The sequence below is a fragment of the Pelophylax lessonae genome (genome assembly GCF_965119305.1).
Source record: "Pelophylax lessonae genome assembly, chromosome: 4".
Taxonomy (NCBI): Eukaryota; Metazoa; Chordata; class Amphibia; order Anura; family Ranidae; genus Pelophylax; species Pelophylax lessonae.
This window is the reverse complement of record NC_138771.1, coordinates 245,685,958-245,702,694: the sequence shown is the minus strand read 5'-3', so window position 1 is coordinate 245,702,694 and position 16,737 is coordinate 245,685,958. Positions and strand designations below refer to the sequence as shown.

At 49.2% G+C, this 16,737-nt stretch overlaps 1 protein-coding gene across 1 annotated transcript in view; it reads left to right on the top strand.

Annotated features, from left to right (window-relative positions):
- The window catches only part of SCAF11 (SR-related CTD associated factor 11), a 438,302-nt gene that overhangs the window by 74,701 nt on the left and 346,864 nt on the right, over positions 1-16,737 (top strand). The window contains exon 4 of the mRNA XM_082256718.1: positions 9,292-9,369. Within this exon, the coding sequence (XP_082112844.1) occupies positions 9,292-9,369 (78 nt within the window). The remainder of the gene's footprint in view (positions 1-9,291; positions 9,370-16,737) is intronic.

Here is a 16,737-nt window from a genome sequence, read left to right as displayed (position 1 = left end):
CCTTCAAGGGCCAAGGCTCCCAGAAGAAGCCGTGGGCGGGTAAGCAAAAATCTGGTCAGTTCGGTTCCACTACCCACGCTAGTTCCGCCTGAAGGGACGCCCTCACCCGTTTCTGGGGTGGGGGGACGTCTGCGCGGTTTCCTCCAACCTTGGCTGATCCGCATTCAGGACAGATGGGTTCAGGAAATCGTTCGATCTGGTTACAAGATCGAATTTCTCTCTCGGCCGGCGGGCAGATTTTTTCCCTCAAATCTTCAGCTGTCTCCGGAGCGTTTGCAGGATCTGCACCTAGCGGTGCGGGACCTGTGGACCCAAGGAGTGGTGGTCCCGGTGCCTCATCGGGACAGGTTTCAGGGGTTTTACTCCAGTCTGTTCACTGTGCCCAGAAAGGAGGGCAAGGTGCGTCCGATTCTGGATTTGAAAGCTCTGAACCGCTTTGTGCGGGTGCGCAAGTTCCGCATGGAATCCCTGCGCTCGGTGGTGGCTGCCCTGAGTCCGGGGGAGTTCATGGCCTCCATCGATCTGAAGGATGCGTACCTACACATCCCCATCTTCGAGGGTCATCAACGGTACCTTCGATTCGCCATTGCGGAGGAACACTACCAATTTGTGGCGTTACCTTTCGGTCTCGCTCCGGCTCCGCGGGTTTTTACCAAGGTGCTGGCGCCGGTCCTGGCCCTGTTGCGGGCACAGGGTATTGCGGTCTTGGGGTATCTGGACGATCTCCTCATACGGTCAACTGCCAGCCAGAGCCTGATGGCCGACCTGTCCACCACGGTGCAGACTCTGCAAGAGTTCGGTTGGACCATAAACTTTCCGAAGTCGACTGTGTCCTTCGGTTCGCCTTCCCTATCTGGGGATGATTCTGGACTCTGTACAGGCGAAAGTTTTCCTTCCGGAGGACAAACTCAGGACGCTTCAGGACGAGGTTGGGGCCCTCGGGGCCTACCACAGCTCGTCCCTCCGGACATGCATGAGATGTCTGGGGTTGATGGTCTCAGCCTTCGAGGCGATCCCCTTTGCCCAGTTCCACACGCGGGGTCTCCAGGCGGAGATTCTGGCGAAGTGGGACGGGCGTCCGCAGTCCTTGGATCTGCGGATCTCGTTGAGCCACCGCACCAGACAGTCTTCTGTGGTGGCTCCAGTCCCCGGCAGTGTCGGGTGGCAAGTCTTTTCGTCCTTTGCTGTGGACAGTGGTCACCACGGATGCCAGCTCACGGGCTGGGGTGGTGTCCTGGGCAATCTGTCCGCCCAGGGGACATGGTCGGAGAAGGAGTCCTCCCTTCCGATCAACATTCTGGAATTGCGAGCGATAAAGCTTTGCCTTCTGCAATGGTCGGAACGGCTTCAGGGCCGTCCGGTTCGGGTTCAGACGGACAATTCCACCGCGGTGGCCTACATCAACCACCAAGGGGGCACCAGGAGTGCCCGAGCGGCTCGGGAAGTCGCCGACATTCTGTCTTGGGCCGAGACGCACGTCCCGGCGTTAACGGCAGTTCACATTCCGGGGGTGGAGAACTGGCAGGCGGATTATCTGAGTCGCCAGACCCTGGACCAGGGAGAATGGTCCCTTCACCCGGATGTCTTCCAGATGTTGTGCGCGAAGTGGGGTTCCCCAGATGTGGACCTGTTCGCGTCTCGTCTAAACAACAAGGTGGAAAGGTTCGTGGCAAGGTCACGCGATCCTCAGACGCCTCAGACGCGTTAGTGGCGCCCTGGCATCAGTATCGTCTGATGTATGCCTTTCCACCGATTCAGCTGCTGTCCAGGCTCCTTCGCAGGTTAGCCTCGGAACCGCACACGGTGATTCTGGTGCCACCGGACTGGCCTCGCCGGTCTTGGTACGCAGACCTCGTAAATATGGCAGTCGACGCTCCGTGGCGTCTGCCGCTTCGAGAAGACCTCCTGTCTCAAGGGCCGATATTCCATCCTGCTTTACAGTCGCTGGCTTTAACGGCCTGGCTGTTGAAAGCCAGGTCCTGAAGGACAGAGGTCTCTCCCCTGAGGTCATTCCCACTTTGATCAAGGCTAGAAAAGCCTCGTCGGGAAAGATTTACTACCGTACTTGGAAAGCATACTTTGCCTGGTGTGAGTCCAGGGGGTTTTCCCCTCGCTCGTACTCGGTGTCCAGAGTGTTGGCTTTCCTCCAAACTGGAGTGGACCAGTGTTTGGTGTTGGCCACAATTTAAAGGCCAGATTTCTGCACTGGCCGTCCTTTTTCAGCGCCCTGTGGCGTCAAACTCGTTGATTCGCACTTTTGTTCAAGGGGTGCGCCATTTGGCCCCTCCGCGGAGGGAGCCTTTGCCTCCGTGGGACTTGAACCTGGTTCTGTCCGCGTTGCAAACATGCTCCCTTTGAGAAGATCAGGGAGATCTCGTTGCCTCTGTTGTCCAAAAAGGTGGCCTTTTTGGTGGCGATCACTTCGGCTCGCAGGGTGTCGGAGCTGGCCGCTTTTGTCCTGCAGCTCTCCCTACTTGGTGATCCACAAGGATAAGGTGGTCCTGCGACCTATCCCGTCCTTTCTGCCGAAAGTGATATCGGATTTTCACCTTAATGAGGAAATTGTCTTGCCTTCGCTCTGCGCGAAGCCAAAGCATCCTGAGGAGGTTGCCTTACATTCATTGGATGTTGTCCGGGCGATCAGGGTTTACCTGTCGTCCACTAAGCCTTTTCGCAAGGCGGATTCCCTCTTTGCCCTTCGTGAGGGACCTCTGAAGGGCATGGCGGCGTCGGCTGCGACTATCGCCAAATGGATTAGACAAACCATTGTGCAGGCCTATGCCTTGAAAGGGAAGGTCCCTCCCTTCCCTGTGAAGGCGCACTCTACCAGGTCTTTGAGTACGTCTTGGGCTTTCCGGCATCAGGCTTCTGTGGCCCAGGTGTGTAAGGCGGCGACTTGGTCGTCCGTTCACACCTTCTCAAAGTTCTATAAGGTGGATGTTCAGGCATCGGCCGATGCCTCCTTTGGCCGTAAAGTTCTCAGTGCGGCAGTGCCTTAGGGACCCTTGTTTTTGGGTCTTTGGCTGTTTTGCCCCTGGGTTACTTGTTTTTTCCTGGGTTGTTGCTCCTGTTGAGCACGTTTTCCTGTTGACCAGTTGGTTCTCTTACGGTGTGTAAGGTTCCTTTCTCTGATGTGGGTACTGCGTTGCTTTTCTGCGGCTGCGTCTCCCACCCCTCAGGTCTACACTGCTTTGGGACGTCCCATTGGTGAAGACTTGGGAAGGGGCGGCGACTGTCGGAGGACGTAAGAGAAAACTAAATTTTTGTAAAATCTTACCGTAAAATTCCTTTCTCGGAGTCCTCCGACAGTCGCCGCCCCCCCCGCCCCTCTTTTGAGGTTTTTGTGTACTCTTACTGCTATGCTACCAAACTCAATTGGGAATGCTGGTGCAGGGAGGTATTGACTAAGGGGACAGCCCCTAGGGGTGTGTCTATGCTAAAAGCTTTTGTTATTAACAAATCTTGTTGCCTAGCTACTCCTGCGGAGCAAAGGTCAATACCCATTGGTGAAGACTTGGGAAGGGGCGGCGACTGTCGGAGGAGTCAGAGAAAGGAATTTTACGGTAAGATTTTACAAAAATTCAGTTTTTGCATACAGCCGTTTTTTAAATCTGCCGCCTTTTGCCGCAGAGTAACCCGGAAGTGACGTCATGGACGCCGCCTCCGGGTTACGTCATCGGAGACCCGATCGAAGCCGCTTCCGGCTTAGATCGGGACTCCATCCAGCCGTCGGACGTGCCGGCTGGGTGCTCGGGTCTCCCGGTGGGACAGGAGGCCCGTACAAAGTCACGGAAGGTGGCGGGAACGTCCCCTCCCGCTCACCCGGGTAACGATTGAGCGGCTCCTGAGCCGCATCGGTCGTTACCGACGGAAAGCCGACCGTTGGCTCTAAACCACGGTACTGGGATGGTGCCTCTTGCTAGAGGCATCATCCCGGTATAACCCCGCAAAGTTTGCCGACGTAGCCCTATGTCACTTTGCGGTAAGTGGTTAACTAAGTTTTGGGTAAAGTTCCTGTGTTTTGTTTGCTTTACCTTGTAATAATGGGCTCATGTGTTGTGGGTGCAGTTTGTAGTGTTATGGCTAATCAATTACCCTATGTCTATGCATTCTAACATCTAGCTTTTTTTTCCTATTGGCTTAAGGGACTGTTAGATTCTGTTCAGTCTATGCCTCATGTTTTCCTCTGTTAAATCACAAATGTGGGAGTGCTAATGTCATGAACCGCATCTCATTGTGAATGCTCTTCCTGTTTGTGTCCATGAGATCTAATTACTAGAGTTGAGCGAACACCTGAATGTCCGGGTTCGGCGGGTTTAGCCGAACTTGAAGAAAAAGTCTGGGTTCGTGACCCGAACTTTACCCCAATTCCGAACCCCATTGAAGTCAATGGTGTCCCGAACTTTTGAGCACTAAAATGGCTCTAAAAAAAACATGGAAGGGGCTAGAGGGCTGCAAATGGCAGCAAAATCTTCTTAAGAGCATGGCAAGTGCTCTGCAAACAAATGGATAGGGAAATAACTTAAAATAACATAAAAAACATAAAAATATAAAAAGAATTATCTTGATCTAGGACAGTGGTGGCGAACTTATGGCACGCGTGCCACAGCTGACACGCAGAGCTTTCTCTGTGGGCACACGAGGAAGAAGAGCGCACACTGATCGGACATCCTATACTAGGTGTATTTCCTTCACACTGCACTCCCCCTCCCATAAAACTACATCTCCCATGGGCCAGGGGATGATGTATCTGGGATGGGCTTGGTCGAGACAAGGTGGTGCTGGCGGGTTAGATGAAGTCACATCGACAATGGACGCCAGAGCCAGGTAAGATTCCAATAGGCTGGTCTCACCTGCAGCCTGCTGCTGTTTGTTTATGGTCTCAGCAATTGCCCTCCCACTTATTAGATACTCTGCTCAGGGCCAGCGACGGGGGTACACAGGGGGAACGGTGTAGCAGGATGGAAGAAAAATTACAGGACGCTGCACTGTGTCTCTCCTTCCAGCAGCTGAAGGACAGCTTCTTCTCCTGCCAGCTTTTAGATGCTGGAAGGAGAGACAGTGCAGCATCCTGTAATTTTCCTCCCGTCCCTGAGCCCTTTACTATTTCTGCCCAGTGCTGCTACAGTGTGATTCATAAAAAAATAGGAAAGTATTCATGTGTAAATAGCATGACATTCCCATGTATACAGCACTATTTATATATAAATAGCGCGGCATTCATATGCAAATTCCGCCCCCTCCCCCAGTTCCCACCCACCTTTATCTCCTGAATGGTGCCAGAGAAGTGGCTGTGAACAGACAGGCTTGAGAGTCCTACTTGCCACTGCAATGCTGGATGTTCCATCAGGTACAGCATTCAGGTTTCTGTAATACTGGGTCAGCAGGAGGGGGGGGGTTAACTATTTGGAGTGCAAAGGTGAGCAGTAGGATGGGGTGCAAAGGTAGGCAAAGAGGCAGTGTGCAGAGGTCAGCAGCTTTGTGGGGGTGCAATAGTGAGCAGAGGAGGTCATGTAGAAGTAAGCAAGGAGGGGGGCTTTGGGGTGCATTTGCATATGCAGCAGCCCTTTCTGTCCCTCTTAGAAGCAATCTGTGGTGGATTAATAGTCGGAAAGGCAGTTGACAGGTGGCTAGGAGGTAATATCACCTTCCCACCCCCATGTATTAACCCACTGGCACTTTGAAATAGATAAGCTGGTTTTGTGTTGCAGTTTGGGCACTCGGGCTCAAAGGTTTGCCATCACTGATCTAGGAGGACGAGGCCCATATGTGGAGTAGGAGGTTGAGGTGGCGGTGGATGTGGAAACTGAAAAATAATTGTCCCCTTTTAATTGGTGCTTTTTGAATAGCAGATTAGAACAGCAGTGTCTAAACGCTGTACATCAGTGTCGCAGTAAAGTATGAATGAAAAACTGAAAAATGTGCCCCTTAAATTTGTGCTTTTTGAATAGCAGATTAGAACAGCAGTGTCTAAACGCTGTAAGTGCCGGGTCACACTTGTGCGATGTGGGAAGGCTGCGAATTTGCAGCCTGTTCCCGCAGCGTAAACGCACATCTGGCAGTTCACACTGCCATATGCGATACGCAGGGGTTGTCAATTAAATGTTAACGACACCCCCAGTTTGATCGCATATCGCAGTGCGTTCTGACAGTTCGCACAGGATCGGATCGCACAAGTGTGAACCACTGTGCGATCCGATCCTGATGCGGCTGAAAAAAAGGGTCATGTGCGACTTTTGTGCGGGTGCAGTGCGAATTTAGCCATACAAAGTGTATGGCTGAATTCGCACTGCACATCCGATCGCATGTAATGAAGGAGCAATGCGCTCCGATATTACATGCGATCGCCGCACACGATATAGTGTGAACCGGCACTCAGTCACAGTAAAATGTGAAGGAAAAGTTTTTTTTTTTTTTTTTTTTTTTTTTTAAATCCGGATTAAGCAGACACATATGCACTGAGCTTGCATTACATGACCGCCGCCCACCTAACCGACTGATAAGTTTTTTTTTTTTTTTCTCCCACCTCCTCACTGGGCTCAGGTCGGGGCAAAAAGATTGTGCACTGCACCCCCACACAATAAAATCGATGTAGATCGCTGTCTGATTTAAAGAAGATTCTTCCTATTCTTTCCCTGAAAGCAATCTCCAGCCTGCCCCTACAATAATCTCCTATCTCTCCCTCAGCAGCATCAGGAACCTCTCCCTACAGTAGTCAGAGCAGAGTGACGTGCGGCGCTATGTGACTCCAGCTTATATAGAGGCTGGGTCACATGCTGCACTGGCCAATCACAGCCATGCCATTAGTAGGCATGGCTGTGATGGCTTCTAAGGCCACACTAGTTAAACGCTTGTTGATTGGCTGCTCTGCAGCTGTTGAAACTGTGCCATTAAAACAGCGCCAAAACATGAAATAAATTACTGAACGGACTGTATCCCGAACTTACAGTAAAATGTCTGGGTACCGAACACCCAAAAGTCCGGTACGATCCCGAACAATACAGTCCGTGTTCGCTCAACCATACTAATTACTGTACCTGTAGTGCAAAACTGAGAGACCTAGAGATTGTGGAATATACTTCTGCACAGGTGTCAGTTCTCAGACTACAAGCAGAGGTCATACATTAACCTGTGAAGTGCCTTGCCACATACTTTGTTTGAACACAGACTTCTGATATCAGAATGTAAAGATTTACTAGAATTACCTAAATTGCTGCAAATACAGAAAAATACCTGTTATTCTGCTGGCAATCCATTCAGCAGCTAACATTAATGAGCGTACAGCCATGCCTTTGTAGTGAATCCCAAGCTTTGTTGTCGGAACTGTCCGACATGGCTGAAAAAACACATTTAGTATATCTGTTGAACATATGTATATTTGCCACGGGGAAGGAAAGTAGGGAGAAGGGAGGTAGAACTCCTCCTGTTTAGCATCCAATGGAGCCCTTTTCAACTAGTGTAGTAAGATCAGCTTTCCCAGCTTACCCCAGGACAATACAAGTCTTTAAATTTCTGGAAGGTAGGGCTGTAGTTGAATAAAGAGATTTATAAAATGGTAATCTAGAGTTATTTTTATCCCTTGGCAGTCCAGGTTTGTGTTTTTGCCATGTAAGAGAAATCTGATCAATGTGGCTGCCAAGCATTCAGGAGGTGATACTGCCATCCACTGGAATGGTTTGCATTTAGTGGCGGTACTGCCTACCTAAAACTATTCGCTGTATGATTTTTGGTACGCCTTCGGCCACCTTTGCACATTATAGGTCAGCAGTTAGGGGGCAGTAAAAACAAGTATCCGCCATCTGTGTTTAACGTGGTAAAAAGTTAAAAGCTCAGGATCACATGGTATCGCATGATCAACAAGTATTTGCAGCATTTATTAGGCACTAAAACATGGGGAAATTTGTGTGGATGCTGGAATCATTTTTAATTTTTTTTTGCCATTGGCTAAAGAAAAAAAAGGTGTGTACCCGACTTTTAAAGTCGTCTTTGTTTCAGGGTCATTCTTTTATAAAACATCGTTTTATAAGAGCAAATACATTTGTCACCAAGGCTATTAACCGCTTGCCGACTGCTCACAGTATATTTACTGCGGCAGTCAGCCCCTCACAGGCAGAGTGACGTAGGTCTACGTCGCTCGCCTGTGAGGCTTTGGGGAGCGAGCGCGCGCCCGCGGAGGCGCGCTCCCGCGCGGTCACGGACCCCCCCGCGCGTTTGACCAGCGGACCCGATGTCCGCCGGTCACTCGGCGATCGGCGGGGGAGAGGGAGAATGTCAGCCAGCTTGTGTAAACAAGCCACCTGTCATTCTCCTCGCTGTAAAGACACTGATCACACGGATCTAGTATGTAGATCCGTTGATCAGTGTCCTTACAGCTCAAGCCACAGCCACAGCCAATCACAGTAGAAAGCACGCCCCTAGGGATACACACAGCCCCTCCCTCCCAAATAAAGTTAACCCCTTCACTACCAGTGTATTTTTACAGTAACAGTGCATATGTATAGCACTGATTACTGTAGAAATGTCACTGGTAACCCCAAAAGTGTCAAAAATGTCAGTCAAGGGTCCGATCTGTCCGCCGCAATGTCACAGTACCGCAAAAAAAATCGCAGATCGCCGCCATTACACGTTAAAAAAAAAAACAACAAAAATAACAAAAATCTTTCCCTTTGTTTAGTAAACGCGATAACTTTTGCGCAAACCAATCAAAATACGCTTTTTGCGATTTTTTTTTTTTTTTTTTTTTTTTTACCAAACATAGGTAGCATAAAACAAATTGGCCGAAAATGTTAAATTTTGATTTTTACATTTTTTTTGGGGGGAATTTCATATAAAAAAATTTGAAAAATATTGTTATTTTTGCAAAATGTACGCTCTTTTTTTGTTTATAGCGCAAAAAGTAAAAATCGCACGGGTGATCAAATACCACCAAAAGAAAGCTCTGTTTGTGGGGAAAAAAAGGACGTCAAATTCGTTTAGGTACAGCGTCGCACGACCGCGCAATTGTCCGTTAAAGTCATGCAGTGCCGAATCGCAAAATACCCCCTGATCGTTTAGCAGGAAAATCCTCCGGGGCTTAAGTGGTTAAAAACATATCTAGCATTTTGTTTAGTCTATATTAGACATTTCAAGATCCTAAATTCAGCGTGCACATTAATTAGAAGGCTTTGTTTTTATATTTGGTGTGATTCTTGTGTTTTTATTTATTTGAAATATTTTGTATGCGGTTTTTTTTTTTTTTTTTTTGCTATTTATTTTTTTATCTTAAGTAATTATTTTTTTTTCTCTTTTAAGACTTCCTCCTCTTGCCCTGTTGACCGCAAACCTTTTCAAACCGTGTATAAAATAGATCCAGTTGGTGGATGCACCAAGGTAAGATTTTGGTTGGTTTTAATGCCTAAGCTAATGGGTTATCTAAAAATGCTGGTGTGCTGTGAAATTTATAAATAAATACATCCCATGGACTTATGTTGACATTTTCAACATGGTAGACAAGGCAAAAATTTAAATTCTACATACAAGGAGTGCCTTCAGATAAGTTGAAAAAGTACAAACATCATGTTTATACCATCTTACATTTAATTAATACATTTAGCTTTAGGTGTTCCAGATAAGGTGCCAATGGTTATACCCTCTTTAGGCAGTATGCAGTTGGAACTTATTTAAAATTCAGATATATAGGGACTGGTGTTCTCTTTGCTAATAGTTTGTGGTGTCATCATGCCAAGACAGAGTTCTCTATGCCCTCAAAAAGTGGATGTCGCAAAGTTATTTGAAATCATTCCACTCGATGGTATATATCCTGCATGTGGCAAAAATTCAAATTACTAATGTTCAGCACTGGCCAACCCAGCAAATTTAGCAGACTGATGCTAGGTCTCCAAGAATCCCAAAATTCCTGCAGGTAATATTTACTGCGGCAGGGCGGTAGCTGCTGGCTCAGCAGTGTACTGGTACGGGGTCATGCAGCGGTGCAATCCCCTGACTGCTATGTCTGGAGGACACAGCGGACCACGAAGCTCAGTACCTGGCCGCTGTGAGCTCCTGGGGTATTATGTGATCGCTGTGAATGATGATGGCAAACACATGATTAAAATGTCAACAGAATGGTCATGAATGCCTTTTATTCATGACTGTTTTTCTTGCTATTGTGATGCTGTGCTTGGCCCACAGCTATGACATGGTACCTGGGCCAATCGTATCACCCTGTACCATGTGATTCGCTGTAGACCTCACCGAACAAGCTGTCCTAAATTAAAGCAATTCATGACCGCTAAAACGATATTGTTTATAACCGTGATTGTCACTGTTATAAGCAATGAAAGTGTTAAAGAAAAAAAATATATATTTTTTTATTATTACTTACATACTGTCACCAGTTAGTATCCCTGACCACCATATCCCTGACCACCATCACACTAGTGAGGATTACTCTGTTCTGCACTGGTGACAGTTTGTGTGGGGGGGGGGGGGGGGTGGATGTTAATGTCTTCATTTACTAAAAAGTGTAAAAAGAAAAAAAAACTTAAAAAAATTTCCCATGCCTCGTACATAATACCTTTTGAGTGTCCACTTTCCAAAAAGTGGTAATTTGGGTGGTATTTGTATGGTTCTGGCATTTTCAGAAATGAAGGCTGTCAAGATTGATACATTTTCAAATATACTGTATAAATTATGGTTTGTAGATGCTATAACTTTCACATAAACTAATTAATATACACATGAGCCAGAATACATTTTGTCCTAAATTAATGAAGAAATTTGATTTCATTGGATGTGTTTTGTAACCGAGTAGAGAATACTGTATGAAAAAAAATAATTTAATTTGAGTACAGTGTTGAATGATTGCGCCATTGCCAATTAAAGTAGTGCTGTGCTGAATAAAAAAAATGACCTGATCGTGAAGGGGGTAAAACCTTCCGCAGGCCAAGTGGTTAATGCCGTTGTAAACTCAGTTTGGTCACTTTTACCTAGGTACATTATAATAAAGCAATGTATGCTATGTGGGACACCAGCAGGTAATGCCCAGCGTCTCCATCCCTGTATCAGAAAAAACGAAAGTTGAAAAGGATTAAAAGAGGTGCATGGAAGCCAGCCAGCTCCCAGTCTAATGTACTCGCCCTCCAGTCTGCCACCAACCAAGTAGACCTGTCTCAAGATCTAAATAAAGAACAGTTGACACGCATTTGAAAACGCATGTGTAAGCTGCAGGGCCACTACACGGCATCCTGTGTTACCTGCAGTCCTAACACTTTCTAATTTGAGTGTCTCCACAATGGAAGCACATGGCTGCTAATAGATGGATGGGAGACAGGTGGGAGGGAGCAGCCCAAACCTCCCCCATCCATGACTGGTCTAGTATATCAAAACTCAATAGCGATGTTGTAGTAATGGTACAAACTGAAAAGGACCAGCTGAGAAGCATACACCTCTGTCCCCTTGGCGTACAATGAATATTTCCTAAACCTGAGATATTAACATCTGCATTCAAACTGAATATACCCTCAATATAGTGCTGTGCCACGATCATAGCTCCTGTGCGAATGGCCGGAGCCTGCGTACCTGGAAGGAAGACTGGGTGAAGATGGAAGCCCTGGCAGCTTTTGCAGCGCGCTGCTGAAGGGATACGTTTGACAAGCAAAATCAGTCATAATGTGCTAGCATGCAATGCGTACTAGCATGTTATGCCATTAGCCTGCTTGGGAGGGGATGGGGGCAGATTTTTTTTTTTTTTTTTTTTCTAAGTGGTTGTAAACCTCAGACCTATAATATGAACAGTGGCTATTCCTCTATAGTGCATACTTGCCTCAATCCAGAGTGCTAAGTGTGATTTCTGCCTGCTGCCTCATTCCTCTATTCGCATGAGTCACTTCTGCCAAGTTTTTCTGATACCAGGAGAAAAAAGTGACACAGGAGGGACCTTCAACATACAGCCTGTGATTGGCAGCCTCAGCTCTGTTCCAGTGTTCTGTGTGAAGGGCGGGTTACCATTCTTTCCAATCAGCTCTCAGAACTTTCCTTACTGAGCTCTGCAGAGCGTAATTTCAGCTCTCCGTCCCCTGTTTTCTGTCCGCTCTTATAAGCTTTAAAAATTCTAGACTTTTAAAAGATGAAGAAAAGACTGTGGGTAGACAGGTAATTTTATAATGTTTTATTCCATCTCTGTATATTGGCTGCGAACGATGATCGGGAGCCGATCAGCAGACCTTTTTTGGTCATGCCCCTTCGACTTCGACAGAAGCTGGCCCGACTCCAGTACACACAGGCCGAATGTCTGCTTAAGCAACTGATGCTGAGGTTTCCTTTTTGCACAGTACCAATGATTGAAAAGGTACATTTCTCTGTCGCTCATTGACAGACGCAGACTACTTGACTAATATCAGTAGGGTTATACTGCCCCCTACAGGAGTAGGACACTAGGCAGAAAAAAAGTTCTGGCTACGCCTATGGGCAGTCCCAGGGGGTATACCCCTTCATTTCCTGCTATAGGATGCCAGTTTTTTTTCTGCCTAGTCAGGAGTAAGGACCCAAGTTCCTTGCTGGGATCTCTGGTCCTGGCAAGCCTTTTTTTAGATAATTTTTGTTTAGCTATTTTTTTTCTCCGGATTGTTCCTGTGAGATCTACAAGCAATTATGCCGGATCTGGGCGACGGGCTGGATGTTGAGATCCAGTGGTCACCCCAGCCGGCCTACGAGCGCGTGCAGGCCCTAGCTCCAGGCTGGGTCGGCCGCGACATAGTCCCACTGGACGGGGACTTGCCCGCGGGTTAAACGTCCTGCCGAGTTGCATGCGACCGAGTCGCAGCATCCCCTCTGGCCGACATCCCCCCCCCCCACTGGGAGGCGAGGGGTTTTGTCTGGAGTGGCGCCCGCTCTGTTCCGGTATGGTGAGTAAACTGTCCCCCCCCCCCCCCTCTCCCCCTGACGGACGGGTTTTGGGGTGGACGCGGGCCCCTCCCTGGGATGGTCGGACCCCCACAATCCCGGGTTCCCTTCTGTCTGTTACGCACCCCCACCTATCTCCCCCCTCTCCCACCTCACTAGTGTGGTTGTTGGGAGGTGACTCCAAGGGGCTGAATCTGGGTTACAGGCCGCAGATGGGGGTGGGGGGGTGCGCCGCCGGTGACGCCCAAACGATCGTGCGGGGGGGTTGCTACCTGTGCTTTTCAGGCCCATCTGCCGATCGATCCGTGAGTAGGCACGAGGGGGGGCCCCCGGGGGTCCCCTTTGAGAACTGGTTCGTGCTGGTTCAAAGTTTCATGATGGAATCCATCACATGGTGTTGGCCTCCCTGCATTGGCCTTTCTGGCCTCCATGGCTGTCAATGATGCCTGGCTTCACATCCTCTATGCGCAGGACACCGTTTTTTCTGCTCTTTGCAGTGGGAGTGGCCCATTATCTATTTGTTCACCTTTGGTCTCGCTTCTGCTCCTCAGGTCTTCACATATGTGGTTGGCTCTGGTTCTGGCGCTGTTGTGACAGCGGGGACTTAGCCAGGGTGTTTCTTCCTTCGAACGCACTCCACGAGCTTCGGACTGCAATCTGCTGTTGCTGCCCAGCAAATGGTCGTCCCTTCGGGCCGGTATGTGTGTTCTGGGACTGCTGGTGTCGCCCTTCGTGGCGGTCCTTTTCGCTCGTTAGACATGAGCATCCTCCAGCAGGACACCCTTCTCGAGTGGAACACTAATCACATTTCCCTGGACAAATCCGATTCAGCTGAGCCTGGTGCCCAGGGGGTCAATGATATGGTGGCTTCCGCCCCTGATGCTTCTCCGGGGAAGTCCCTCCTTTTTCGATTTATGGTCTGTTACCACGGATGTCAGTCTATCCGGGTGAGGAGGGGGTTCTCGTGGATTGTCTGTTCAGGGAATCTGGTCCCTCGAAGTGTCCAGGTTGGCCTCTTTCTGTGCTGGGAGCGATCAGGCTTGCCTGTTTCGCTGGACCGCTCGTCTTGGGATTGTCCAGTGCGCTTTCAATCGGTCTATGCCATGGTCGTGGCTTGTGTCAATTGCTGAGGGGGTACCTTAATTGTCCCTGTGGCCTTGGAAGTGGCCGACATCCTCCGCTGTTCCCTTTTCAGGAGTGGGAAGTGGGCTGGCGGATTTCTTCGGTCGACGGACCTTGGATCTAGGAGAATGGTCTCTCCATCCGGAGGTGTTCCACCAGTTGTGCCTAAGTTGGGGTACTCCGGATGGGGCTCTGTTGGCGCCCCAAATCAACAGTGATGTATAGCGGATTGTGGCCCGCTCCCGGGATTCTCAGTTAGACGCCGCTGGTGGGCCCGTGGGGTCTGTATCAGCTGCTGTATGCCTTTTACTCCTCTCAAGTTACTACTGTGACTGCTTGTGGGACAGAGGTGGAAGGGATTCCGACCATTCTTGCGGTTCCAGACTGGTTTCGTTTGGTACGCTGACCTGGTTGGGCTGGTTGCGGACGCTCCCTGGGGAATTCCTCTCAGGGAGGACCTGCTGTCAGGGACCAATCTTCCATCCTGTATTGCGGTTGATGGCTTTGATTGCTTGCCGGTTTATAGCCGGGTGCTGAAGAAAAGGGGATTGTCTACTTCAGTTATCCCTACTCTGCTCACACTATGGAAAACGACTTCTAGAACGATGGATTATCGTACGTGGAAGTCATATATTGCGTGGTGTGCGTCTTTTGGGGTTCCCCCCAAGATCTTGCTCCGTGGTTCGATTTGTTTGCCTTCTTTCCACGGGGAATTTCTTAAGGTTGGCCTTGCGTATATCGAGGGTCATGTCTCGGCCTTGCCAATATTATTCCTCAGGCTATTGCCCATTTTTTTTTCCTGGTGCATACTTCATCCAGGTGGTGCGCCACCTACTATCTCCGGTGCGACCTCCGTTACCACCTTGGGACCTTACTTGGTGATGTCGGTTCTTCAGACCCCTCCCTTTGCAAATTTTCAGGGGATTCCCCTGCTCACTTTGTCCCTGAAGGTGGCTTTTTTCCTTGTGGCTATTACTGCTGCGCGCAGGGTTTCGGTACTGACGGCGTTGTCCTGTCGTTCTTCCTATCTGATGATGATGCATAGGGATACAGGGTACTTCGTCCGGAACCGTCCTTCCTTCCGAAGGTGGTTTCCGTTTTTTTACTTGCATGAAGTCTTATTTGCCTCCTTGTGTCCTCAGCCTACACATCCGAAGCCTTGTATACATGCTTTGGTTGTGGTTTGGGCATTTTGGGTGTACCTGGCAACTATTGACTTTTTTCGCAAGTCAGATTCCTTTTTTGTGCTCACAGATGGCCCTGGGAAAGGGTTGCCTGCGTCTGCTGCTGCTACTGTTTCCAGATGGGTCAGGCAGATGGTGGTACATGATGGTTCACTAAGGGTCAGGGTCCTCCTTTCCCTGTGAAGGCGCTTTCTGCTCGGGCGCTTAATTCCTTCTGGGGTTTTTCGCCGTCCGGCTTCTGTGCTTCAGGTTACCTGGTCTTCTGGTCCCGCCTTTTCCTAAGTTTTATAAGTTGATGTGCTGGCATCTGCGGATGCCTCTTTTTGCCGCCAAGTTTGCGGGCTGCTGTTTAAGGGGGCCCTTAGTCTCCCTTGAGGGTTTCTTTTTCTCAGGTGGGTCTCGATAAGTCCTGTTTTACCTGGTGGTCTATGTTTAGCCTTGTGGATTTGTTTCTGCTGTCCCACCCCTCATTAATGGCACTGCTTTGGGACGTCCCTCCTCCGGGTGGAGGAGACTTGCGGGCGCCAGGCTAGTAAAAAGCGCTCTCCGCTTTCCCCTGCCTCATCTGTCTCATCAGATCCTAAATCTGTTTTGGTCGCAGTGGACGTGGGTCACTCTGCTGGGTCTGCAACCACGTGTCTGGAATCCTCGGATAGTGAGGATGGTTGTTCCACGTCTGTGACTGCGCATTAAGTCATTGGTGGATGCACTGATTGTATCTGTGCGCGAGACCCTGAAGATGGAGGACGCAGCTGAATTTGCGATGCAGGCACTCGCAAGCCATCCAGAGCGGCAAAGGTGTTTCCTTTCCCTGCCTAATTTGACAGAATTGTCGCTAAAGTGTGAGTACGACCAAAACGTCCCCGTGGGGGGTCCCTAAGCTCTTTACTAGGCATTTACCCCTATGAGGAGTCCCTTCTTAAGAAGTGGACTGTGCCACTGGTGGTGGACCTTCTGCTTTCCAGATTAAACAAGACAACCATGATTACGGTTGAAGAGTCCCCGGCCTTTAAGGATCCGGCTGACCGGAAGGCTGAGGATGTGGCCTGCCATATGTACACTCTTGCTGGTTCGGCAATGAGGCCAGTATTCAACATTGCCCTAGTGTCACAAACTTTCACCTAGTGGGCTAAGCTCTTACGCTGTGACCTGGAGGGGGAACAGCTCCCCCCCTGCCTTTGCCGAGCTGGCTGACCAGCTGGTCCAACGGCCGCAGTTGATCTGTGATGCCTCTTTGGATGTGGTTTCCCTGATGGCTTGCTTCTGTTTTGGCAGTGGTCCTTCGGCGTGTCTTTTGGCTCAAGTGCTGCTCTGCGGATCAGACTTCATAAAAGGCCTTGACTGATCTTCCTTTCCAAGGAGATCGCCTGTTTGGAGCTACCCTTGATGACCTAATTAAAGGTCTCACAGGGGGAAGAGGAGTACTTTTCCTCCGCAGGCTACTAAGTGCAAGAAACCTTGTCGTGGACGTGGGCCTTCTCTTCAGCTCATACTTTTTTTTTTTTTCGTCCCTCATTTTCGATTGACAAAAGTTCAAAGCCTTTAGGGC